We start from the raw sequence: 25,530 nt of genomic DNA on the forward strand, positions 1-25,530 counted from the left end.
GTGCTGATCAGCAGAAGTGAAAAGGAGATGGAAATGTCAAGAAGAGGTATCAATGGGTACTTGAAAACAGTAATGTTCATATAAAATTCCAAGGTTTGATATCATATAACATTTTTTCATAATTAGCTTGAATAGAATGAGTATGGTCAGATTATTATGAAGTTACATTGTGGATTGTAGTTTCATGTGGTCAGCCTAGTTTTGCCAAGAATATACATTACTCGTGAAAATGGGCTTTTACCTGTTTCTAACTTGGACTTACAAGCAAAATGGGCAAGTATTTTATTAGACTGTGTGATCAGTAAGGAGCTGGAGAAAACTGAATTTATAATTGCAGTTTAAGTCCTCTTTGCAGCACAATACTGTAACAGTAGCTGTGTTACCCTGCATGGTGCTGTGCTCTCCGTGCAGTAGATCTGAGTTAAGCTCTCACCCTCCAAAGGGAAGCACATGTAAACATAAACCCCAAACCATATCAGAGGTGCCAATGTGCTTTGATTTGTGAGAAATAGAGTAAGATGATATGCAAAAGGGTCATCAGCATAGCTCAGGGCTGAAATGTGTGCAAGCTGCTGAAGCCATGGACATTTATTTTCCATTTGTATGTAACTATGATGTTTTATCCACTTCTTTAAAAAAGGGAAAAAAATAAAACCCCAGCCTCCAGTTGATCGAAAAGAAATGTTGCCTTGGGGAATAAGGCGTTGTCTCCCTTAGGCTGGAAAGGAACTTGACTCTCCTTTGCCACCCTCCCCATGTACAGGTGGAAGTCTAAGACCCCAGGCTGCCACCCACCCAGTTCCTCCCAGTTACTGAAATAGGGGGGGTTATGAGGCAAATTTTGTAATTTGACGGTTTGAGATTGTCTTCCTACTGTTACTGAAGATATTAATCTCCATAATGGAAAACTGCAAATAGGAAATAGTGTTTCCATGTTTCCTGCAGCAGATTTTTGCACTATCTCTGATTAATCTGCTGATCTTTTTCTTAGTTTTTTTTTCTTTTCTCTTTTGATAATGCTCTTTCTCAATATTTTTAAAATAGTAAAATAGAGTGGTTTCGTACTCTGTCAGTCTTACAGGTTTGTTTTGATGGCATATCTTCTACTTCCCAGCATGCTAAAATTTTTTTTCTAAATTAAAAAAAAGACTATTTTGATAGGTGGCAGCATGCCATGATTAAGCACCTTGTGAAAAAATATATGCAATTCAGTGATACAAAATACACCTTTTCATGAAAACTCAGCCAAAATAATTTGGCAGTTTTATTGTTTACCTCCTCCTTTTGTTTGTTGAAAAATTGGAGTGTTTTCCAAGCTCTTATATCCTCTAATAATCTTTAGAAAATTATTCATCAAGTCAGCAAATAATTTACCTAATTATCTTATTTTCTCAATTTTTGTTTTGATTTTATAAGAAGCATCTGCAACCTGTAATTTCTGCAAAGCTGAAGTTGCCAAGTATCATGTTAAATCATCTTCCTCGTTCTAGAAACTATGTGTGTGCACTGCAGACAGACATACCCCTTCAGCAAGTAGGGCTCAAACTTTTTTGGGAATCATATTTTGTTTGTTGTTTTGTTACCTTTTTTTTTAACTCCAGTGACATATGCTAGGCTTAATTATTGGAAGAGATTCAGAGTGAGCAACTGCACTATGAAGGTATGCTGGCCCATTTTTGGTTTCTGCTCTTTTCAAGATTCTGTAATTAATTTTCAGTTAATTATGGACCAGAATGGCTTCACGAATTGGGAAGTTTCTTCCAGCATACGCTGTGATCGGATTTGGCGAGTCTCTCGCTTTCGCACGAGACATTTTCATTTGACTCCCACCTCATGCTGCTGTTCCTTAGTTGTGTCTGTCTCCATGGTAACACTTGGGGGGTGTGTCATGATGAGACCCCCAGACGCACACTGATGCTCAGCATGGTGTCTTATGCCACCACCAGCAGCATCCCATAAGGCAGCAGTCCCTGGGATGTATCACATTGAAACCAGGGTGGCACAGAGCCTCCTGGTGTCGTTCCTGCTGTGTGCCACGCTCTGTGCTGAAGCCTGGAGAATGGAAATGATTCATAGGGTGTCACTTGAGGGGACCACCACCCCCTTTTGGTTGGAAGGTTGGTCCTTGCCCTTCCAATGTGACGTAGTAACCAGGCATCCCTCCCTCTTCTGCTGCGTGATCAGAGAAGATCCCTCTTCTCCCATGTGATGTCCCATGTGTGCAGAGGGGACAGAAAGTGGGGAAAGGTCAGTACCATGCAGGACTGCAGTCCTTTCCTGCTTCAGCTCCCATATGAGGCACTGCTGAGACTCACAAGCACTGGTCTCCCACAACAGTGAGAAGCAGCTTGCTGAAGGACCCTGTGGATCTCGAAGGGACATAAAATAGATTTCACCTTGCAAATTACATAGTTCATCATTCTGTCTGCAGAGATTGCCTGTGAAATCTGAGTCTTGGGTCTGCATACATTTACATATGTAAGACACTTCATGCACAACATGCTGTGTGTGATTTGTAGTCTTCACTTGCAGATACCCTTATTTTTTATACATTAAAATATTTCAATAATCTGAAAAACAGGTTAAATGAGAGAATCAGTAATAAGATACAGTACTTCACCTTTTTGCCAGCTTTCTGTTTTCTATTTAATAACTCATACTAGTAGGGATTTAAGACTGCAGTATTATTTTCAGTTACTGGAGCTTATGTGGCTTTTATTATCATTGTTCCTATCTTTTTGAGAAAAAAAGATAGCAAGAGGGAGAAAAGGAAGAGGGGAAATCTGAGTATTAGAAAACTGAAAACTAGGAAAAAATGAAATACAGCAAAAATGCATCCTCTTGGTTTTCTTTAAACATTTCTGATAACCAAGATTTCATAAATTTTAAAGGAAAATAAACCCCTCTGTGTAAGACACAAGCAACTTGGTGTATGTATGTTTAACTTTTATGTTTTCATTTAGGCTTTAACTGCAAAGTATTTTGAAATGCCATTAACTTTAATGCATTTTTATTTGCATTTATTATGTAGCATTTTCTTTTGAGGGAATCTAGTCAATATTCTTTTTAACTTGAACATTCAGCTGAGTTTGTGTCAGTTCTTCCAAGAAATTTCTATCAGCAGTATGTTAAAGTAATTTGTGGGTTTTGTGAAGCAAATGTAAATTTTTTTTGCATTTTAGCTGGACAACTTAGTTGTGGTACTTGTAGCTGCCAGTGTCTAGATCATCATTGGTATGCATCACCACCCCACGTCCTGTGAATATCTTTAAAAAAAAAAAAAAGAAAAACAAAAAAAACTGAGTCCTACTTTTTAAGACCTTGTAGCAACCAATGTGTTCAGGAATTAACTTTTCCTATTCTTTTGTCCATCTTCCATGTTTTACTGCTGTTACCCTGCTCTCAGTGTGACCTTCTAACTTTTCAGCTTGAACCATCCTCATGAATACAATGTTTAGATTGGATATTAGGAAAAATTTCTTCACCGAAAGGGCTGTCAAGCATTGTAACAGGGAGGGGGTGGAATCACTGTCCTTGTAAGGGTTCAGAAAACGTGTAGATCTGGTGCTTAGAGACATGGTTTAGTGGTAGACTTGGCAGTGTTGGGTTAATGGTTGGACTCGATGGTCTTAAAGGTCTTTTCTAATCTAAATGATTCTGTGATTCTAGATAATTGAGAACAGTCACTTGCTACAACTATTAAGAAACTATTTGTGAATGATGATTAAAAATGCAGAATTTTTAAGAAGACTGGTAATGTCAGAGTAATCTCTCGGGCATCAGTTAAAAGCAATATTAAAAGTGTGTCCTTATACTTGGCATTTCACTGATGATTTTATTTCATATGTGAAAGCAACTTGAGAAGGCGCACTGCACTCGTCTGAAAGCACACAGCTCACATCCAGCAATCCTTGATCAAGCTCCTAATCAGGTTCATGCTTTGTTTTTGCAAGTTTTCCTGGTTCCAGCTCTGCCTTCTGCAAGCGCCCAGCTGCCAGCAACATTTGTCTTTGCTCCAGGAACAGCCTTTCAGGCTTTTGGCGTGGGTCTGCTGAACTCCAGACTTCCCTGTTTTATCTGCTGGACTCTCCATCGTACCATTCACGACATAACACCCTTGATTGCCAGCCTTGCAAAGGAGCTGCAACTTTCCTGGGCTCCTGCTTGGGAGTGCGTGTCCCAGCCTGCCTGTGTCACATGGCAGTACAGTGCATGGAGGCTCTGTGGGGTGTTGTCTGGTTTTGGTACTGCACAGCACTCCCTGTACAGGCTCAGAGGTCACTCTTTCCCCAGCGCTTCAGATTCTGTACCATGGTGTCTTGCTTTGGTTCAAAAGACAAGATAGAAATGGGTGATTGCAGTTTTCTGAGAGGAAGGTTCAGGTCCTCCCAGAAGAGGTGCAAAACCGTCTCCCACCATTGTGCTGTTGTTGGGTGATAGGACTGAAGCACAGCAGTGGCTCTTTTGGATGCCTTCTGCCAGACATTCCCTGGCAGGCTTGCCTGGACCCCCTGTGCAGTGCCCATCAGCTTTTGAGCTTTTCTGTCAGTTGTCAGGGCTCCAGCTTTCACCTCCAGGAGGCACCCTGGGGTAGATGAGATTTGTGACCTCTTGACTCCCCAGAATCAAGGCTGATCCCCCTTTTTCCTCCCTGCCCTGGGACACCACCTCTCTGCAGGATATTTAAATTTAACAGCCTGTTTTCCTGAGGATCTGAAATGAATTTTTATTTAACTTTGTTCCTCATACAGATCCATAAAAGCAAGCAAGCCCATAACACTGCTGTTTATTGCTTTGCCTCATCGTGCTGGAGTAGACCAGAGTGCTTCAGCATTTCCAAAATGTGTTACGCACAGCTCTTGGTGATATTCTGTTTTTCCCGGAATCACCAAATTATCATGCTTTGCTTCCTTCCACAGTGCTATAAGTCCATGTCCTTTTCAATCTTCCCCACAGTTAAAGTGTAGTCCTTGCTGTGAAAGCCTGCCTGTGTCTCCCCTTCCTCTTTCCAGAGCTGCTGGTTATCACCAGAACCCTTCTGAAACCTCTCCCTGTGGTCTCTGGTTGTTCATTTCCATTACTCACTTCCCTATCACTGTGACAAGCTGTAGGAGCGGGAGGAACTTGTCCTTTCAGCTTCTGCTGAGCCATTGCTTAACAGAGTTTCCACCTGAGTAAGAGGGCATGGAAGACTTAATTAGCCATGCTTGACACAACCTTGGACAAAGTATGGTCTATGTGCTGAATTGTGGTTTTTGTTAAAACCCTCATTTGTTGCCTCCAACGAATGGACCAATTCAGGGGAGCCTGGAGTCGGACGATGAGGGAGATCAATAGCCTTTAGAACTGAACTGGTGGGGACAGATTGAATTATTTGGTATTGTTTAGTCGAAAAATGGCTGGAAGGAGGGTTGAAGAGGAGGACAACAAGTTTTGCTTTATCAACAAGCGTTGGTAAAGAGAAAAGGGAGATGATCTGCTTTCTATGTCTGTGAAAAGCAGGACAGGAAGTCATGAGCAGCAAGGAAGATGCAAGTGAGGAGATGGGAAATCATCATTTGTGAATGATGATTAAAAATGTAGAATTTCTGTTTCTGTAAGGCCGGGGAAGCACTCAAATAATGATCTGGGCAAGATTTGGAGTCTGTCATCGGGTGTCTTAAAGAGCAAATAAACATTTGAGTGAAGTGATGAGGGTACAGTTGGCTCTGGTCTGAACAAGAGGATAGATCATGCAACTCTCCCAGGTCTCTTCCAGACTATGATTAATGTCAGGTAAGTGGAGTTAAGCTAGATAATGTGTGTGCGAATCTAAAAATAAAATAAATTTTTAAAAAAGTGAAAATGTTGTTTCAATGTACAAAAAGCCTTCTTAGATTTTGACATCACTGATCCTCATTGTATGAGCTACTCTGTATGTCTATGCTCTGTGTGAGAGTATGTTTTTGAGGAAACAGTGATGCTAAGGCTGTGCAAGCCGTGCGCTTATTCTTCTGACATTGTGTTGCTCTTTTGATTGTCTGCTACTTTGGCAGTTCACATGTTTTAAATTGACGAATTGACTCTAGAGATGTGATTTACTCCAGCGATGTCACAAGGAAAATTTATTCAATTACAGATTATGCCTTAGCACATGAACCTGTTGTTCTTTCCCCTTGTCTTCTCATACATCTTCACAATTACCTTAGAAACTTATATTTTGTTTTGAATCTTGTTTCCTGCTTTTTCCTCCCCACCAATTCCCAAGTGGACAGCTTTCCATTTTTAGCATCTGTGTTTTGCTAAAATAAGTGTGAGATGCAGCAAGCATACCTGTCTCAAAAAGCAGCCTTTGTAGTTCTCTGCCGTCAGTTTTTCCAGATCATATATAAGGATAACATTGGAGAATTGCATTTTCCCTGGAAAAGTGGCTGATATCACATACAGGGTGTTTTCAGTAATGTTCAGGGTGATTTATTAAAGCAGGAGATTAACATGGTTATACTCCTTTTTTCTTTTTTAATGACTAATCATGAACTAGATGGTGAAAAATATGGCTGAGATGACTGCAGAAGATGAACAGCCAGCTTGTATTTCACAGGTAGCGTTGCTGTTCTGGGAAGTGGGGTAGAGAATTTCTAGAAGATGAGAGACAGGCCAGCAGCACTGAATGTATTTGGAGTAAGGCCATTGGAGACAAATCTGAGTTAATAAAAACTGGGGATATAGAAGTCATACAGGTGAGGAGATTAAAGGATCTCGAAATTTTTGTTACTTGGGGAGAATTTGGTGTGTTATGGCGTAACCAGAAAGACCACAGAGGGAAGTATAACACTTACAAAGCTTAGTTCTAGCAATAGTAGAACAAAAATGAAGCGTTAAAAACATGGCACAGTCTTTAACATAGAGTGGAAGCGTGAGCACTCAAGATATGGAATGAGAGGTGCTGTGGCAGAGTTTCTTTGTCGATGTCTTCAAAGAACTCTGAATAGCTTCTTGAGAACCCGTGTCTCCAATGTAAATACAAAGAGGAAATTTTACGCATGGTAAGTGTCTACAGGACTGTAACAGGGCAATCAAGATGTCTTTGTGTTGTGGGATAGGGATGAAAGGCACATAAATAGTGGAACACAGTTAGCATTGGGTATCAACCCAAATAAAAGCAAGAGAGACTTGGATGAGGAACTCCTGCAGAAGGTTGGACGGGAATGGGTGTCTTGGGAGGGAAGGTTGTCACTTGGCACAAGGCAGAAACCAGTAATCATAGCCAAGAGTATTCAGTCTGGTACGGTGGAAGATTTCAAAATCTGTTCTCCAAAGTTTCCTTAACTTTGTTTTTAATCAAATTATTACCAGTGCTTGCAGTTCAAGCTGCCGGTATTTCATTGCTACAGGTGTCATAGAGTTGTAAGTGACAAATACTGGAGCTGTAAGTAACCTCCTCTTCACATTTGTTTTGGCATTTTACTGCCTGTCTTTAGATCTGTTTGATAAATAGTCAAAACCACTGATGCATTTAGTAGACAACGCTTAGCTCCAAAATGATTGAATTTGCCATACATTTGAAAAATGAATAAGTAAAAAATTAGTTTTGGGAGCATCTGAAAAGGACTGATTAAGATTGGCTTTCATTAACATCATTAACAATTTTCTTTTGTAAGCTTTTTTTAAGGCTTTGTTTATTGGATGATTTAAATATTTAGTAAATACATTTCTTTTGAAATTAATGAAGAAATACAAGAGGGAGTTTTATATACCAATAATGTTAACTGTGAGATTCTGTTATGTCAGTTTGGGATTTTGTATGAAATGTATGTGAGGAAAATTTTCATACTTTATCCATTTCTCATTAAAAAGCTCTATCAAAACCAGCTTGATTTGATTTTAACAGGAAACCACTAATTGGCATTTGGTGAAAGTTGTTCCCACACAGGGAGGAGTACCCCTATGAAACTGTTATTTTTCATTTAATTATCACTTTGAGGATTGCTGAGAAACAAGCAAATGTGTTAGACATTTTCCCTGACAACCTAAATATTCCTGTAAAATGCACTTTGGATCTCAGCTTTCTTTTGTCACTTTTGCCTGCTATCTCTTCACAAATGCCAAGCCTGAAGCTCAACACAACTGAAAAAGGGATTAATTCCCTCTGTCTCTTACCCAAACCCTCCTCAGTGCCTTGCCTTCTTAATTTCCATGGACATCACTGTCCCATGTGTTAGACCGGTAGGTAACCTGAATCGAATCAGACCTCAGAATTCACAATATTTGATCTGGGCTTTCACCTTAGTTTTTTTGAGACAACCGAGATGGCATCTTCTGTGCCATCTTCATGCTACAAAGGCCATCCCTGCATGCAGATCTCTGTGGCTGTGGATCCACAGTCCTGAATCCTGTGTGTACAAGGCAGCGCACTTCAGAGGAATAGCATCTGTTCTGTGCAAGCACTGGTGTGAGGTGCCACCTCCCTGTAGGTGTTTGTATTTCACCACTCGATATCTCGAACCATAAGTGTAATCAGAAGGAAATGCAGAGTTCTCATTAAAATATTATATTTCTCATTAAGTGGCACATAGTTACTGAAAATAGCATTCTTCTGAAGTAGGTGTGAGTGGTTTGTTGTTAGACTGAAAGGACATCTGAGGTAGGGTCCTATTGGGGTTCATTCTTGGTCTACTAGTAATTTTAGTAATTACATGTATAATGAAGTAGAGAGCAAATACGTAAATCTACAGATCTGGAAATTCTCCTTTGTGGACAGAATCAGAACTCAAAAGCATCTTCAGTTCTAGTGTCTGAAACCAACCAACATGATGGCATTTTTGGTGCAGTGCAGAGGGTGATGTTGAGAAGTACAAGTGGAGGTATGAATAAATGAGATACCTGAGAGCAGCTGTTGAGGGACTGCAGTGAAGAAAGGAGCACGGTTGTGTGATGATTTTAAGTTAAATTTAGAGTTGGCGATGTAAAATTGTTGCAAAAATAGGCAAGTCTTGTTTGATACCAAGGAATTATTCTGTTCCTTGTCAGAGCTGGCAAGTGTGGGCCTGATGATTGTGTCTAGTTTCAGCACTTCTGGACAGGGTGGAGGGGGTGGGGTAGCCTGGCAAAATTGTCACCTACATTTCTGTCCTGGGTGGTGGGATTAGCAGTGCCTATGTTCTTCCTAAAGTGAAGGACACATCTCTTAACTCTTCTCAAAGTTTTTCAGTGTGGAAGTATCTGCTGTGTCCCTTGATAACCTATTCCTTTTTTTCACATCAGAGCTTTACATTTAGAAAGGTTCTCTTAACAACTAAACTGAATCTTCCTTCCTGAACTTTCATATCATGTGCCTGAAGAAAGATGTATACAGACTAGAGACTGCCCAAGGAAGAACAAGGATAATAAGAAGCTTAGAGGAAAAAAACCCCAAAACCGTATATCTGTAAGGAAGAGTTGAAGAAACTAATTTTATTTTAGTGTAGAAGGGAGAAACATATTAAGAAGACCATGATACCAGTCAATTCAAAAAGTGTTGCAAAACGGGACAGGAATGGTAAGTTCTTTATGGCCACTGGGGGAATGATGAAGAGAAATCAACTTTACTGCAGAAAAAATGATGCAAAATTGGGAGATGTTGGGAGAAAACTGAGTGGTTAGATGTTGGAGGAAGATTGGGGATATTGTGGAATTCCTGTTATTGGAGATTAATGACATACTGACTTGGGCAAAGTACGGTTGATCCTGCTCAAGGCAATAGGATAAACTTTTTCAGATATATTGTTTCTGTGCTTTACAGTCCTGTGCTGGAGCAGCATTGCACTGCTTCATGTATTAGAATCTGTTCCAAACAAAACAAAATGCAAACACTTCCGAAATTGTCCTATAAGCAAGCAAAGTAATAAGCAGGAATTATTGACCTAGTTACAGTCTGTTTTATTAGCAGTTTAAATTCAACTAGAATAGAGAACCAAAATACATTTAAGTGAACACAATGAAAATAGTGTTCAATTAACGTGGATTAAAATGTACATTAGAAGCTCTTTCTTTCATCCGTGCTGTGCCTCCCTTTTTGGTGTATCAAATGTGAACCAAGAACAAGAATTACATTTCTGGATGGGCCTGGATCTTTGCAGGGTCTGACCAAAGGCAAATAAAATGTAACATTTCCATAGATCAGACTTCACGTTTATTTCTTGTCTGTAGGTTGTCCAATCCTGTCAGATTAAAGTGTTACTTATTAATTAGTAAACAGTTGTGAATGATGTTGGCAGTGCCAAACTATGTCATTGTTTCAGTTATGCCTACCATTTCATTCTGCTGAATTCAGTCATTGGTTTTCAGCTTATTCTCCAGTAAAAGCTTGCTTCTGCTGGCGAAGGATAAGAAACTGGGAAATTTTCATTGCTTTGTTAATTAGACTACTGATTTCTCAGGCTCAACAGCAAGTGATAGCATTTTCTATCACTTTCAGTCTCCTCTGGGTCACAGTTGTCAGAAACAGATTTTAAAATTTATTTTGCTGTGTGAAGCCAGGACCTTTGTTTTCTTCCTCACCAGCTGCAGTCTTCCTTTCTTTGCGTATTTAGGCAGACTACTTGGTCGCTTCAGCGTATCCCAAATGCCACTGCAAAAATCACCCTTGAAAGGCCTCTGCTTTGCAAAAGTGAAGTCCTCTTGGTAGTCTGTCTTACATGATAAAGTGATCTTGTGCTCTCCTTTTAAGTCCCTGTACAACTCGTCCCCTGCTTCAGTAGCTGCTTTTCATTTACTTCCTCCCTTTGGTTTATCCAGTTAAAGCAGTGACTCATCTGCTTGTCTGTGTGTCTCCCAGATTTGTACCTTATCCTTGCTCTTACATATGGCACAAAAGGAGTTGGATTCGAGGATCCTTGTGGGTCCCTTCCAACTCAGGATATTCTATGATTGTAACACTCAGGGTCACGTTTAGAGGTTCTTCATCCACCGCAGCTCTACCTGAAAATCAGTGGTTTGCTTCCCAGAGTGGGTAATCAGCTTTAGGATCCTGTCTTGCTCGTTTCTTCTGTTTCCTGAAGAAAGGTGTTTGCCTGAGTGCACTTTGTAGGGTGAATGGGATGGTGCTGTAAGATCTCGTTTGCATTCCTGCTTTGCACTTTATTCCATGTGTTTCCATGCATATGTGTGTCTGTGTATGTATCTATATAAAGTCTGTGTTATTGTCTAGAAATTTCTCAGCAAAATCTCATTTCCCATTGTGCTAGACACTTAAGTGAAAAAATGTCTGTACCAAGATAGCTCAAAATTTTCATATATGTCAAGATACAACAGATTGGGGGGGAAGGGAAACACTATTTGTGGTAGCAGTAAAATAGCTAATGAGAACAGATGTCAGTTCATTGAAGTAAGTGAGACAAAGTCACCAGGCAAACACGATGAAAAGATTCAGAGGAGGAAAAATTGGCATTTTAATGGAGCATTTATCCATACAAAGGTGGAAATGCTTGGTGAGGGCTCAGAGGGGAGTCTACCCAAAGGCTGTTACAGCTGCCTCAAGGGGAGAATTGGCAGCTTGTACCTTTGGTAGCTGTGGTGCAGCAAGGTGCTGTAGGTTGCTTTTGGAGAGCAGAGGCAGGTGGCAGTGGAAGGGTGTGCAGGAAAGCTCTCCAGCATTTGGCATGGGGTGGAAGGGAGAAAGCTGACAGCTCTTGAGGTTGGAAAGGTGATGGTGGTTGTACCTCAGCTGCAGTGCTTGGGCACTGAAGTTGGGACCTGAATGGAGAAGCTCAAGTATTTGAAATGCAGGTGTATTCTGGCATGGCATACAGAGCCAGCACAGTTAAAGGTGGTCAGAGTTGGGTTTGTTTTGCAGCATATTGTCTCCCCTCAGGCTGCCTAGACCACTAGTAGTGTAGTGCATACTTTGAAATAATCCCACATTATACCTTGTTTGAAGTCCACGTAGTGATTTTTTTTTTATCTTATGTCTTTTACATTTTTTGTATTTACTCCAGTTGCCACTTTCTCCTCCTTTTCTTTTTTTTTTAAAACCTCCATTGCTTTCTGTGTCCTGTGCTGTGTCCATTTTGGTTTCCCCTTTCCTTCTGCTGATGTTCTCTGCTTTACACTAGAGGTAGCATATGTTCTTTTAATGTGCTTTTGATATCACTTGCGGATCCAAGTATGTCCTGCAACATGAGTATAATAAAGATCTGTTGGGTCAGGATCAGTTTGGTCCTGGCTCTGGCAGAGCTTTACACATGTGATAAAACAAGATCTTAGTAATCAATATTATGTCTTTAGCTATACAAATAATAAATATCTTTTTGATAGACATCAAGGCAAGCTCTGAATATCATCTTAAAAAAAAATCCGATTCAAGGGCATTATCATTGCAAGTCCTATAATTCCCTCTGCATAGAAATATGACTAATTTTCTAAACTTCAGATTTCACTTTAGAGAACTGGAAACCAGCATGAATTTGCAGAGCATTTTACATCGTTTATTTGCTAAATTTGAACACTGACAATTCTACAAATTAGATACTACTCTTTTAAAACTGCTGAATTAAATCATAATATTTACAGGGGCTTATCTACTATTTGATAGCATTTTGTTCTCTAGCATTTCTGGATTCTGTATTTTTAACAATAATATGGATGAAAACTATTAATTTTGAGCTTATGAAAAATAGTTATCAGGTGCCTAGATTCCATAACTTCATTTGTGTATATTCTCTGGGCACAAAGGGAGTATAGATTAGCTTCCTCTAGACCCAACTTGTATAGCATGTATAAGTTTACTATGATATTTTTAAAAAGAGAGTATAGTAGTTTACCTATCTTTAACACCTCAAACTTAATATTTAAAAATCAGGAATGCCATGGATTTTTAGCTGATATTCATGTTAATTTGTATTCCAAAACCAGTTTACAGTAGGGTCACTTCCAGGTAAATATTGAGTTATTTGACTTAGAGTAGCATTCCCTGAAGACCAGAAGCCTATTTAGTGTTTTACAGATGGCACAAAAACTCCCAATCCTGAGATCACAGGCCTCCTTGTGCCAGCTTTGAAACAGGAGTCTTACATGTGAAGGATCAATACTAAGGAACCAATTGTCCAAATCACTTGTGGCTTATTTCTTCCTCTATTATACTGTAATTTATTGTTAGAGCTACAGAGGAGGTCTTTTGGAAGTGCCTTTTTAAAATCCAACATCATGACTTTTCAAATGATTCACCTTATTTTACTTTTTTTTTTATTATTTTTATTGGAATGTACAAGACCTTCTAAAATACTTATTCAACCAAAGTCATGTCAGATATTTGAAGTGTTAACCTCGGGTATATAGGCAGTGTCTTTCACTATTGGTTTTTTCCTTCAATTACTACTCTATCTCAGGTGTTTTAAAAATATAAGGATTATAATATGATATCCTGGCTGCAGTAACACTGAACAGGAGGGGCAAGGAGTCCTGCAGTTATAGATAATACACAGTCACTGCTGTGCAACCATTTGGATGAAACTCTTGTCCTAACCCCAAACAGGCTTCAGACTTCAGCTTTGTCAGATGAAATGTCCCATGCCTGCCCCATCCTCTGATCTGTGTGCAGAGTCAGAGCATTTCCAGAGAGCAGTCCTGATGAACATGGCTTTTGCACTCAGTTTTGCCCCTGATTCAGAGGTGGCTTAGTCGGTTTTGTAGTTGGTATTGCAGTTAGAGAGGAAATGTGAAAAACAGCTTCTAAAGACCGACTTGGAGTATGTACTGCTCAGAGTTTGTATTTAATCTTTAGTTGTTGGTTTCTGTGGGAGTTACCAAACCAGTTGAGCTACAGCACTGGCATAAAGCCAAATGAAAAATACAGTTTTCTTCACTGTAAACATGACTGTCAAGCAGTAATGTTTTTCTCAGCTTCATTTTAAAGGCATTATAATGGAAGAAAATGAAACTAAAACACATTTTAGTGCCAGTTTTATATGTCGAAGAATGGTTTTTCTTTTTTCTTTTAATGAAAAACTCTTGAAGAATAGAACATTAAAAATTATGCCTAAAGTATGTAATCAATTATCTGTGTTGCTAGATACTTGATGGAGCTGGTAAACCAATACATTTTTTGTTATGGTGTAGTTATGGCATGAATGCATTTTTGTGCCTCTGCAAACATGAAAGATATGTAAAGTTCTTTATTTTTAGTCCTGTTTTGATAACAGAAAAAAATAGTGCCTGATAAACTTAATGAATAATAATAGCAAACATCAATCTCTATCCACTCCTTCAGGCTTATTTTTAAACTGTTTTCAATGGCCAATGGCTCTGTTAACTCATCATCAGACATTGACCATCCTTGCTTTGCTTTTTGGGTTTATTTTGTTGAAAAATCTGTAAGTTCTGCTTTGCCTTTTTAAGATAAGTGTAAACTATCTTTAATGCTCACAGTGATTTCACCAGGATGTCATCATATAGGTACAACTGCACCAAATGGGGAACAACAGTATTTTCACTTACTTTTCAGAATTAAATTTATTAGGGTTGCCTGCTTTGCATGTAACTCTCTCTGTTTTATTTTGCAGAGTGAGGAAAAGGCTTGTTTAACAAAATGTTTGATCAGCTGCTGCTTTGTAAGATGGCTTTTTGGGTGCTAGTATCATAAATTACATCTTGAAGAATGGATGCCACATCCATGTAACTTGATGCATCAGAGAATAAAAAATCCTTCAGTTCTGCTTCATTGTTTGAATGAGTTTTTTAAGAGTTTCATAATAGAAAAGTAAGAAATAGGATTTGAAGGGACTTTTTAGAAGGATCTTCTCATCTGTCCTGTCTCTTGAGGCAGAATAAGGTGCAGTGAAACCTTTCCTGACAGATACTTGTTTCACTTCTTCCTTATAAGCTCAAATGACAGCTATTCCTATGTAACCTGTGCTAATGCTTCCAATAATTAGGCAGTTTTTAAGTATATGTGGCTAGTTGAACAAAAGAATTTGAAACTAAATTTTATTAGGACCAGCACGTCTTTATTTGCATATTCAAACCTTTTATTAAAAAATTCAACCTGCCTCACTTGGTCTGGATGTCTGCAGGCAGGGAGAAAATAAGGAACTGCTTAAAGCACACATACATCAATTAATGAAATTAATTTCCTTCAGGTCTCTGAAGGAAAGGTGATGAAAGTTACACAAAGATCTCTGAAGTTTTTGGTAGGTCACCTGAGGGTTGTTGGTGCCGAGATCAGCCATGAAGATCCTTTACGGTGTAATGGAAACAATACCAAACTGATGTTCAGATTTTGGACTCACTGCTCTGTGCAGTATGTGCTGCAGTACTAATGAATTGTATTCAGGTTTTGAAGACGATAGTCAAGGAGCATCTCTTTGACTGGGCACCTTCAAGATCTTCTGTATGATTAGTAACGTTGCTGGTTTTCTGTAGCAATGTCCCATGTTTACCCTAATAAATAAATTTTTCTGTTGAATCTTGAGATGAACCAGCTCCTCAGAGTTCAAGGTACTGTCCAGCAAGGAAGTGTTGAAAACAACAGGCTATTGTTGCACTTGGGTGTGCATTGTCCTGGGCCCTGGGCGTCTGTATCCTGCCTCGCTCATTCCCAGCCTCTGGCTCTGGGCAGGCAGCCCCAGTGTCAAGGAAGCAGTAAAACATTAATGGCTGCTGTCACCAGCAGTGGTCTGAGAGCAGCTCTGCTGTTGAGGAGGATTTTCTTAAAACACTGGTTTGTAGAAGAGCAGTGAGGTAGTTCTGTTGGTCTTACTGGGGAGTTTTCTGCACCATAATAGGAGGAGCAGGAACAAGCACATAGAGCAAGCTTTGAAAACTTCCCAGGAGGCAGTGGCATGGCATGTTGAGTTGGAGTGGAAGTGAACGTTTTGATAATGGAGAAGAGAGGAGGGATGAGATGGAGGTTGGCCAGAAAAAAAACTACAAAAAAGGTGCTATATTTAAGGAAAGATGGGGGAGGGGGATTGATGACAGGGAGAAAAACTTGAGGAGGTAGACTTGGGAAAGGACATAGACTAAGAAGGGTATTTGCAATAGTATTCCAAGTAGGAGTGAGATAGGCTTGTATTTACTGATGCCAGTAAAAGGAATGTTGTAATAATCAGGAGACAGGAAGATAAAAGTCCAGACAAGGGTTTTAGGTGTGAACAGATAGATGAGAAAAACTATATTTGAGAGAAGTTAACTCTGAAAGAGCTGCAAACATTTAAATTTAGTTCATTATTTACTGATTTTAAAGATTTTATTTTTTTTTATGTTTCCCTATAGTGACAAGGATGGTGGTGGGTTTTTGGTTTGGTCCTTTGTATGTGTTTTTTTAATTGAATTGTCTTGATTTTTAATTCCCGTTCCTTCCTCATGCTACAAGATCATTTTACTGGGGCAGGAGCAGAGCTTTCTGCTGGCTTTCATATCTCTGACTCACATGGCAAAGTTGGGAATGCAACCCACAGAGAATGTCTGGCTTCTCTTCAACAAGTGGAAGCACTGTAGCGTTGCTGTCTTCTAAGAATATTTAGTAAAGAAAAGTAGGAAGGGTAGCATTGAAGAAAAAAAAGGAAATTAAAAGAAAAGAGGAGGCAAATCATCTGAGAAAAGTTGATAGCAGTGAGAAAGATGTTACACGAGGCCCAGTCTTTTTTCTTTAAGTGGGTAAATAATTTTAGCATTATTTCAGAATTACCCAAGAGAAGGGGCAGAGCTCTTATGGAAGTATCAAAGAGGCAAAAGCAAATGGACTTGACTAGCTTGGGCTGTTCAGAATGGGTTGACTACATTTCCAGTTGAGCCAAAAGCTTATGAATGCTCTGGATGTGCTTATTTTTGGCAGATTTCTTTTGATGACCAAATGCAATGGAGAACATGAATTGCAGTCTTGTAGGTGATAAGTGATTAATTTAAGCTACAAAACAGATACAGTTCTGAAATTTTTAGTTGGCACTGACCACAATAACTAGGATGTTTTATGCATGTCTGCATGGAGACAGATACTGGACATTCTGTCATCTATGAAAACATCCAGTAAAACAATGAAAATGAGCTTATAGATGTGCTTTGGTCATCTTTCCAGTGTACCAATGCTGCAGGCAGTGAAGTATTTCTTAAGGTTCTGCACCTGTTTCACTTAAAAACTTTGAGATTATACTTCTGCTTCCATTTTCTATAGAGCCAAGGGTTTTGCTGGCCTTGTGTGCTGACTTTGCTCTTGCGCTGCTCATTTTCACAGCCCGGAAGTCCAAAAAGTTGGGGAAATTGAAAGGGATGCACGAGGAGCAGCCACAGCAGCGGCAGCAGCCACCACCCCAGAGCCCCGAGGAAGGGACGACGTACATTGCACCTGTGACGGAGCCCTCTGTAAACACTGCACTTGTCCCCCACATGTCTGCTATCTCACCAGCACTTACTCCCTCTCCTGTTAAGATCCTTGAAAGCATTGAACCGGAGATCGTGTATGCGGGATATGACAGCTCGAAGCCAGACACAGCGGAGTACCTGCTTTCCACCTTAAACCGCCTGGCCGGCAAGCAGATGATTCAGGTGGTGAAGTGGGCAAAGATACTTCCAGGTAGGACCATGAGTCGTTTGGTGAAATGTCACTTGACTGTTTCTTTTAGGTCAAAGAACTATTTGCTTGACAAATTGGGTCTTCAGTCTATGGACTGTGTTTGAAAAAACGCGCAATGGGAGGTGCAGGATGAATATCTGAGAGAAGATTGTTGTGGGTTTTTTGATTTATGTAATGTTTGTTTCATATGTCTGTGACTGATATTTAAAAAGCTTTCATATTGAATAATAGTCTCTTCGAGTTCTGTCATTGGAATGAAAAATTACAGATTTGTTTTTTCAGAATTATCCTTTGTGGGAGTGTTGCTCTTGTTCATGGACTCTAGAAGAGTAATGAGCAATGTATTCAGTGATGGTTTGACCAACCTTTGTTGTTTATGGGTATTTTCTGTTTTCATCTCTAGGATTTAGAAACTTGCCTCTTGAGGACCAAATTACTTTAATTCAGTATTCATGGATGTGTCTGTCATCGTTTGCCTTGAGTTGGAGATCATACAAACACACAAACAGCCAGTTCCTCTATTTTGCTCCAGACCTGATCTTCGATGAGTAAGTATTCCTTAATGGCCCTTTTTGGTACAGGCCGGAAGGTTTCCTTCGTCTTTATTTGGTTTTCAGGCTTAAAAAGTAGCTAAATTTTGGGGTTTTTTCAGTGACTCACTTTTCAGTTGCCAAAGCTTTGATACTGCCATCCACTTCTCCTTATGTATGTGGATGTGTTTTCAAATTAGGACCATCCTACTGGCTTGAAATATGACTGATACATGACCAAGATTTATAGGAAAGAACATTTTTTGGTATCTACTGGAGCTTGGAAAAATGTCTAACTTCTAGGAAATGTGAATGTTTAAATTACTGGGTTTTTCAGAGCAGTCATATAATGGTGCTTTTGTTAACAATATACAGCTGTTCAATGTGTTTTCTTGACAGTCTTAATTACCCTTCTTTGCAACCATGAAAGAAGCCGAAATGTTTTTTTCAGTAATGAAACATAACTTCTTTTATGATGCATTCAGACAAAAAGAAGGATCAGCCATTCTGTCTGACTATGTGTTCTTTCATATTTTAAGTTTGTGTGTGTTTAGTGCTTTGCTTTTGATGACTATAATTTAATTTCTGTTCCATTCTCCTAGTGTTTATTACAAGACAGTAAAGTCAAAATCTAAGTGAATACACAGGCAGTCAAATGAGGGTCGCATCATTTGCTTATCCCAGAAGGTTGAGGTTTTTTTCTAGAGGTAAAAATGAGACACAATCAATAGGATGTGAGTGTACTTGAAGGAACAAAAAAAAAAACAGACCAGGAAAAAAATTATCAAAAAATAACTTACCACTCAGTCCCCTAAAGCATTCTGAAATCTTTTTCTTGGAGAAGATGCTTTGTCGCTGTCCGTCTTAATAGTCTGTCTTTGATTTAGGAATTCCTAAATAATTAATGAGTATGAGATTGGTCCCCAAGCAGTGAGCAATATCAAAGGCAGATTCTTTGGTTTGGTTTGTTTTTAAGAGGGAGGACTGGTGATTCATTGCATGTGGTTGAAAATGTAATGTCAGCCATTTTCCTTGTTGAAAGCACCTCCATTATGACTCGGACATTAGAGAATTATCACAGAAGAAAAATAGTATCTGCAGCTAAAGCTAAGTGAAAATGTGAACTTTGAAGAGTTTAGTTCTCCTGGGGAAATGCAGACTAAAAGTTCAAACACAAAAGCAGCTTTCCCTCATCTGAAGAAAATCAGTCAGGGGGTCAAAATTTATTGGACAGGGAAATCAATCCTGCTTGCAAACAAAGAGTGTGTGTATTGCTAGCATTTGTGATGCTACAGCTAGAAGCAACTTCCAGAATTCGAGATCAATTGTGAGTTTTATTCTGCAAGCCTGGAAGGTAGGTGCCTGCAGAGTTATATTGAAGTTGAGGTTGGGATCCAGTTGGAAAAAGGGAATGCAGTGTCATCATGGAGTGCAAAATTAAAACATCCCACATCAGATATATATATATATGTAAGATAGTGGTCTGGCCTTCTATATATTGAGTAATGTACTCATTGCAAAGCTCCCAAAAGTAGCAGAAGGCAGTTGCTTCTAAATAGACAAAAAATAAATTACCAGGAGCTGTGAGAAGGGGACAGGGGCTTTTGAGGTAGCTAATCGGGGCAAGAAATTTCCTTGGAGATAAAAGAGTAGGAGATCAGTGTTTACTCTGAAACAGTAATGGCCACATTGCTGGAATAGGAGGGGTTTTTGTCATTTTGCTCATGTTTCATACTTGATGGGAATCATAGCTGATATTTTATCTCAGTTTCTCATGTTGCCACTCAGGATGGTCTTTGGGACTGCATTTAGAGTCCAAGTTTTGGGCTTTCCAGCAAAGTTGGTTTTGGAAGTTGTTGAGAAACTGCACAGAGCCCGTGGAGGTTGGCCAAGATGGTTGGGGGCTGAGTGGGACAGTGAAGGATCTGGGCTCATGCAGCCAGGAGAATACTGTGCTGGGTGCAGTGGGGATTTAACTACAATCTTCAGCTTCCGGATGAGTTGTTGTAGAAAAGATGAAATCAGGCTCTTTATAGAGATGCTCAGTGGAAAAATGAGTTTTTATTGCAAGTAGCACAACAAACTGCCTCCTGGGCAGCAGGAGAAGAGATTTCATAAAGAGATGGTGAAATAGCAGAGCAGGTGCCCAGAAGGACCTTGGAGGCTTTATCTTGGAAGATGTCTAAGCCTTCACTGGGCAAAGCCTGTGCCAGCTTTGATACTAGCCCTGCTGTGAGCAGGGGTTTGGACTTGAAACTTCCAGAGGTCTCTCCCAAGCTACTGTGTCCTGATTCTAAGTTCCAGAGATGCAGTCTTTTTCCTAGTTTTGAGGTAAAGTAAGAGAATTACTGGAATTATGCAAGTTGGCCAATACAGCTCAGTGTAGAAAACATTCAGATAAAGCAAAAAGCATTATACAGTGTGTGAAGTGCTTTGAGGGTTTGCCTGGAGTTGCTGAAGGCTAATCTTACCTTACTTTTTGAGTACCATGAACTTGGAAATGTCATGTGTAGTTCTAAGTGTTGGCTTCTGTTTCTGTGCCACAAGGTTTTATCAGACCTCCCTAAGGTTCACTGGGTGCAACTTCTTGAGTGTTTTACTGTCCTCAGCATTTTAGGACTGTATTAATTGATGCAGAATGAAAGGGAGATGCTTTACAGTGACTTTTCCTTCTGCTGGCTTGAGTGAGTAATCTTTCTGTTATCACCTGGCCAAGATTTTCTTGGTATTTCTTCATATTGTGTCTGCAGAGGTTGTTTCCCGTCTCCATGCAAGAAAAAATCAGGAATGTCCCTGGCCAGTAGCATACACTCAGTGCCCCAGAGGGTTCAGCATTTTCTTCAATGAAGTTAAAAAGAGTGAAAGTAGAGGTTGGCATTAGCAGAATTATGTGGCTTTGTTTTATGTTAAATGAATTTTCCGTTTACTCTTAACTACTGTGAATAAAAGGAAGTCGTAATGTTTCTGGAAGGCCATGATATATGATCTTGTTTTCTTTCTTATTCTGAAGGCCTGTAAACAAGGCAAGTAACAAATGGGGATCCCTGTTGTTAATAGCTGTTAAATGTAACTTTGATTGTATAAATACAGTGCAAAATGCCTCCCTACTCATATGTGGTTTGATTTCCTGTTAGGCTTATGGAAGGCTGGAAATATTTGTCCGCCTTCATTTAGTCATGCTACATGTCTAATTAAGTGTACTGTTTGTCTCTGGATCAGGCATATATTCCATTGATTTAATTGGGCTCAAGTAAACGTGCAGATTTTAACTGAGGGATAAGAAAATGGCTGCTTGGCCTGTTGCAGAAATGCCTAAAAGCAGCTTGAAAAGAGGCATAAAACAGAACAGTGTATTTTATGTTGTGTTTGTGTAAGTTATGGCATGTGTGGTTTTTTAATCCATTTCTTTTGTAGCGTAGTAGTTGCACTCAAAACTAATATTCTGTAGGCACAAGCTTTGGGTTTAATCCATAGTAAATCGTTAAAAAGACTGTCATATACATGACACCACATAATTCCTGTTGCAGGTAAACACTCTTAAAGAATGACTGTTGCATATGTAATAACACTCAAAAGGTGTTGCAGTTATGTTCCTAAAGCTGTGCAAACTCAAATTCAAGAAGTTGCAAAATTCCGAAATTAAGGTGGTCCATGAAGTCATAGTTTAAGCCTTTTGGGCATATGCATTGAAGACTGTATCCATAACCAAACCCTTAAGTTATGCTATCCCATAATATTTTTCTCGTGTGACTCCTTTGATCAGGTTGGATGAAATGTAGGGATGATACAGGATTATGTAGTGAGAGACTATTGGAGTTTTTCTTCATTTGTTGCCGTTGAGAAAGCCTTACCTTGAATGGATCTCGGGATTTGGGAGAACAGAGGGATATTAATGGGGAAGATTTTCTTAAGACGTGGCAAAAGGCTGTCCCTAATTCAAGCCCCGAGCTCTGAGACTTTTCAGGTTCCTACTGCAAAAAGTAACAGAAATCCTACAGAAAAAAAAGTCTGTTGTTTATTTAACTCGTGGGAGGGAGAAAATTTCTCTTTAAGACTTAACCAAAGACTTTAGCTGAAATTTTCTAATCTAATTCAACCTGAGGCAGGCATATGCATGGACAATTTAAGTCCAGAGCATTAAATGGGTAGAATTACCCACAATTGAAAGCAGGAAACTGAGTGGCGCTGCCTGGAATGGGTGCAAGAACAAAGCAAGGGATGTAGCAAAACAAAATGGTTTGTAACACTACCTTGTTTTCAGGGATTCTGACTGAAACTATGCACAATACACCATTTGCTAAAGGGAACAGCCTAAAACATGATTTTTAAGATATAGTCCTTGAAGGCAGGGAAGTTAGTTGCAAATTCCATTGGTCTTTCCCTTACTGGATGAATTAATCAGTGAACTAATAGCTAAGTTAGTGGCCTTTTGAAGGAAAAGTCCTCAACATTTTTGAGAAGAGGTGGTGTGACAGTTCATGTCTAGAAGAAATCCAATCTTTCAATAGTAGGAGTTTGTCTTTGCAGTGCAAAGGTCAGATGCCTAAATTCCAGAGAAAGGCAAGGGATGCTTCTTCTTGCTCACGTTGTAACGGGCTCAGGCGCTGCTGTCCCGCCGGCTAGTGGTGGCAACATCCCAGGTATCTGCTTCCACCCATACATTAAGTCAGGGCATTGGCTGGCAACCTTTCAGAGGCTCAGGAAGGAATAAAAAGCATTTATGAGTGCAGCACTGCCAACAGAAACCTGACAGGAGCCAAGACATGGAATGGCAGGGATCCTCGTTCCCACAACGTGGGAAACCAGTGGGAGCAGTGGGACATGGGCTGCCTTTGGAGCCATGGCTTTTGCTCCCAGCACGTCTCCTCCTCCCAGATGGAAGCCAGAAACTGCATCCCTCATGGCAAGCTGCACTGCTTATCCATTCCTTCCCCTGAGGAAGAGGTATGGTGACTTTTTATTTCTCCATTGGGCAAAAACCCAGCTGTGGTATTGCTGACGACTATTAAAACTCAAGCCCTGCTCCTCTCTGACATGTATTGGTTTCTGCTGGCTTAAAAACCCCAAAGGGACAGCCTGACCCCAGAGTTCCCCCACAGGTCTTGATATATCTTTTGATTTTAGGTTTTACATGATCTCTTTGTGGATTTCTAAATCCTTGGGGACATCTGAAGAGACTCAAGATTCCAAGATCATTTACTATTTTTAGAAAATTTACCCAAATTACCTTATTTACCATTCCAGCCTTATCTAGCTGTAGAACAGCAATGATGTGGGATACTGGCAGAATTCAGTAATGCTGAGACACACCATGTTGAGACTCTTTAGTACATTAAAGTACAGCATCAATATTTCAACAGTATTTTGCAAATGCACTGAATGACTAATGTGCTGTGTGTTTTCTTTCTCCTTTGATTTTTCTTGATTTGTCATCTGCAGCATAAAGAATAAATCATAGGTGCATAAGTATGCAGGTTCTGAATTTCCTGACCATTGTACTTTATTCTGTCATTGTTTTTTTTACCCTAGTCAAGGACTTGAGGATTTGCATGATAAGAACAGCACTAGGTATTGCATGAGGTACCTGAAAGTATTGAAGTGAACTTGAAAAGCTCAGTCTAAAAACTGGGGCCAGTTTTCACAAGCATTTGGATCAGTGATGTCTCTTTTCAATCTCTGAAATTGTTGTATTAAGTCATATGTAGCTCAGTCCTTACAGTAAAAAGGTTTCAGTAGGGGCTGCAGTTTACTGAATATTATGTACAGAACATTAAGAGCAGAATATACCAATTGATATATTGGTTGGTGGTTTTGACTGATAAGGTGAGGCTTCAGGCCATGGATTTTGAATGCAGAAGTGACTGTCCTTTCATTATTTCCATTTCAGGCAATTGTGACACTACTGGCTATTATAGTTTGTAGTGCAGTATTGATGGATTTTTTCATTACAAAATTCAATCATCTACTCCAAATATTTTTAAATAATGTATGTAGTGTAGTTTAACAAACTGAGTTTACTACAAATTAATATAAATACACCCTTTAAAGTGCAAGATTTAACTTCCAGTAAAATCAAACTGTAGTATTTCAAGCATGTCTCATGCTATGCTTTTGATAATTGTCCCAAGTGTGAGGTTTTAACATTTAAAAGGAGACAGAGGTTGATATTAGCAATAGAGTAGAAAAACAGAGCATACATTTTTCAAATAAGAAAGTTGTTGTAGAGCAAATGAGGTAGAGAGAGGCAGGGAAAATAGCTTCTGTACATTGGGATTTCTGTGAAGTTTCTATGCTAGTGTTGTCATGGGATGTGGATGAGCAGAGGATTTTGTAACATTGAGGAAAGTCATAAAATTAAAGTGAGAATTAAGATGTAGCTCAGCTGAATAGCTAAGATTTTCTTTTAAATATACATTTAATAACTACGTATATTTTATTAGTAAATAAAATGTTCATCGTCTTTTCATTACATTTCTAATATCCTCTTATAATATATGCTTGTGGAAGCTGGGACCATTAGGATTTGGTATTGCATAAGGCAGTGCAAGGATGCAGCAGCCTCTCTGTGCCCTTTTCAGTGCTGAAGCCTGTAAGTCTTCCTGGTATTCTGATTTCTATGGTAACAGCAGGAAGATAGACGTAATAAAATAAGCTGAATATTTAAGAACAGCTTTTTTTTTAACCTTATATACCTTGAGGGTTTGAGGGGGGATGATTACTTAGATCATCTGTGAATAGTGATAAAACCAATAAGTAACTTTTTTTATTGCTTAAATGATTACTTTTTTGCTTTTATGTTCTGCAGGATGGTGACTGTTAACCCTTTTGGCTTCTTTTGCAATCTGTTAATCCTGTAGTTTCTAAATTTAGGTACATATTTGTAATCTCTTTCATCTGGCAGTCTCCAAATCCCTCATTTTTAATTAGTGCTGCTGGAACAATGGTTGATGGGAGTTGTCAATGTTCGCTCTTTGCTAATAAATTGTGTGTGTGATCCCTGATCTCGTTAAAAGGTCATCAAGCACTCCTTGATGATCCTCCCTGCATGATTTTTGTATGCATATATTGTTTTGATGAGGAGTACTGCATTCATACAAACTGTCAGTGCAGTGAGAAGTATCTTTATCAGTATTTTTTTGTATATGTTGTTACTATTATTTACTTTTTCATTAAGTGCAGCTCAGTTCCCATCCAGAGATGTACACGAAAGGGTTTTGTTACATGACCACCCCACGATAGTGCAGACACAGAAGGAAATTTTGAAAAACTGCTGTCATACCTGTACATAGTGGATGTAATATGCTTCAGCTAGATTTTCCAAGTCTTTATTTTGCTTTTTCTTTGTAAGCGGGTCATTGGTTGGGCAAAGCAATAGATTTGGTATCTTTGCATAAATTTCTAAAGGCTCTGCCTTTTAATGCCTCTATCTCTAAACATTTCCTAAATTTCTAGAGTGTTTTGGTTCAAACTGTGAAA

At 39.3% G+C, this 25,530-nt stretch overlaps 1 protein-coding gene across 3 annotated transcripts in view; it reads left to right on the forward strand.

The window, feature by feature from the left end:
• Window positions 1-25,530, forward strand: part of NR3C2 (nuclear receptor subfamily 3 group C member 2) — a 205,211-nt gene that overhangs the window by 152,649 nt on the left and 27,032 nt on the right. For all 3 annotated transcript variants that reach the window (XM_027692691.1, XM_027692690.1, XM_027692689.1), the window contains 2 exons: window positions 17,186-17,524; window positions 17,928-18,072. In XM_027692691.1, coding sequence (XP_027548492.1) covers window positions 17,186-17,524; window positions 17,928-18,072 — 484 coding nt within the window. The remainder of the gene's footprint in view (window positions 1-17,185; window positions 17,525-17,927; window positions 18,073-25,530) is intronic.

The sequence above is a fragment of the Neopelma chrysocephalum genome, unplaced genomic scaffold (assembly GCF_003984885.1).
Source record: "Neopelma chrysocephalum unplaced genomic scaffold, ASM398488v2 Primary Assembly neopelma1_88, whole genome shotgun sequence".
NCBI classification, from domain to species: domain Eukaryota; kingdom Metazoa; phylum Chordata; class Aves; order Passeriformes; family Pipridae; genus Neopelma; species Neopelma chrysocephalum.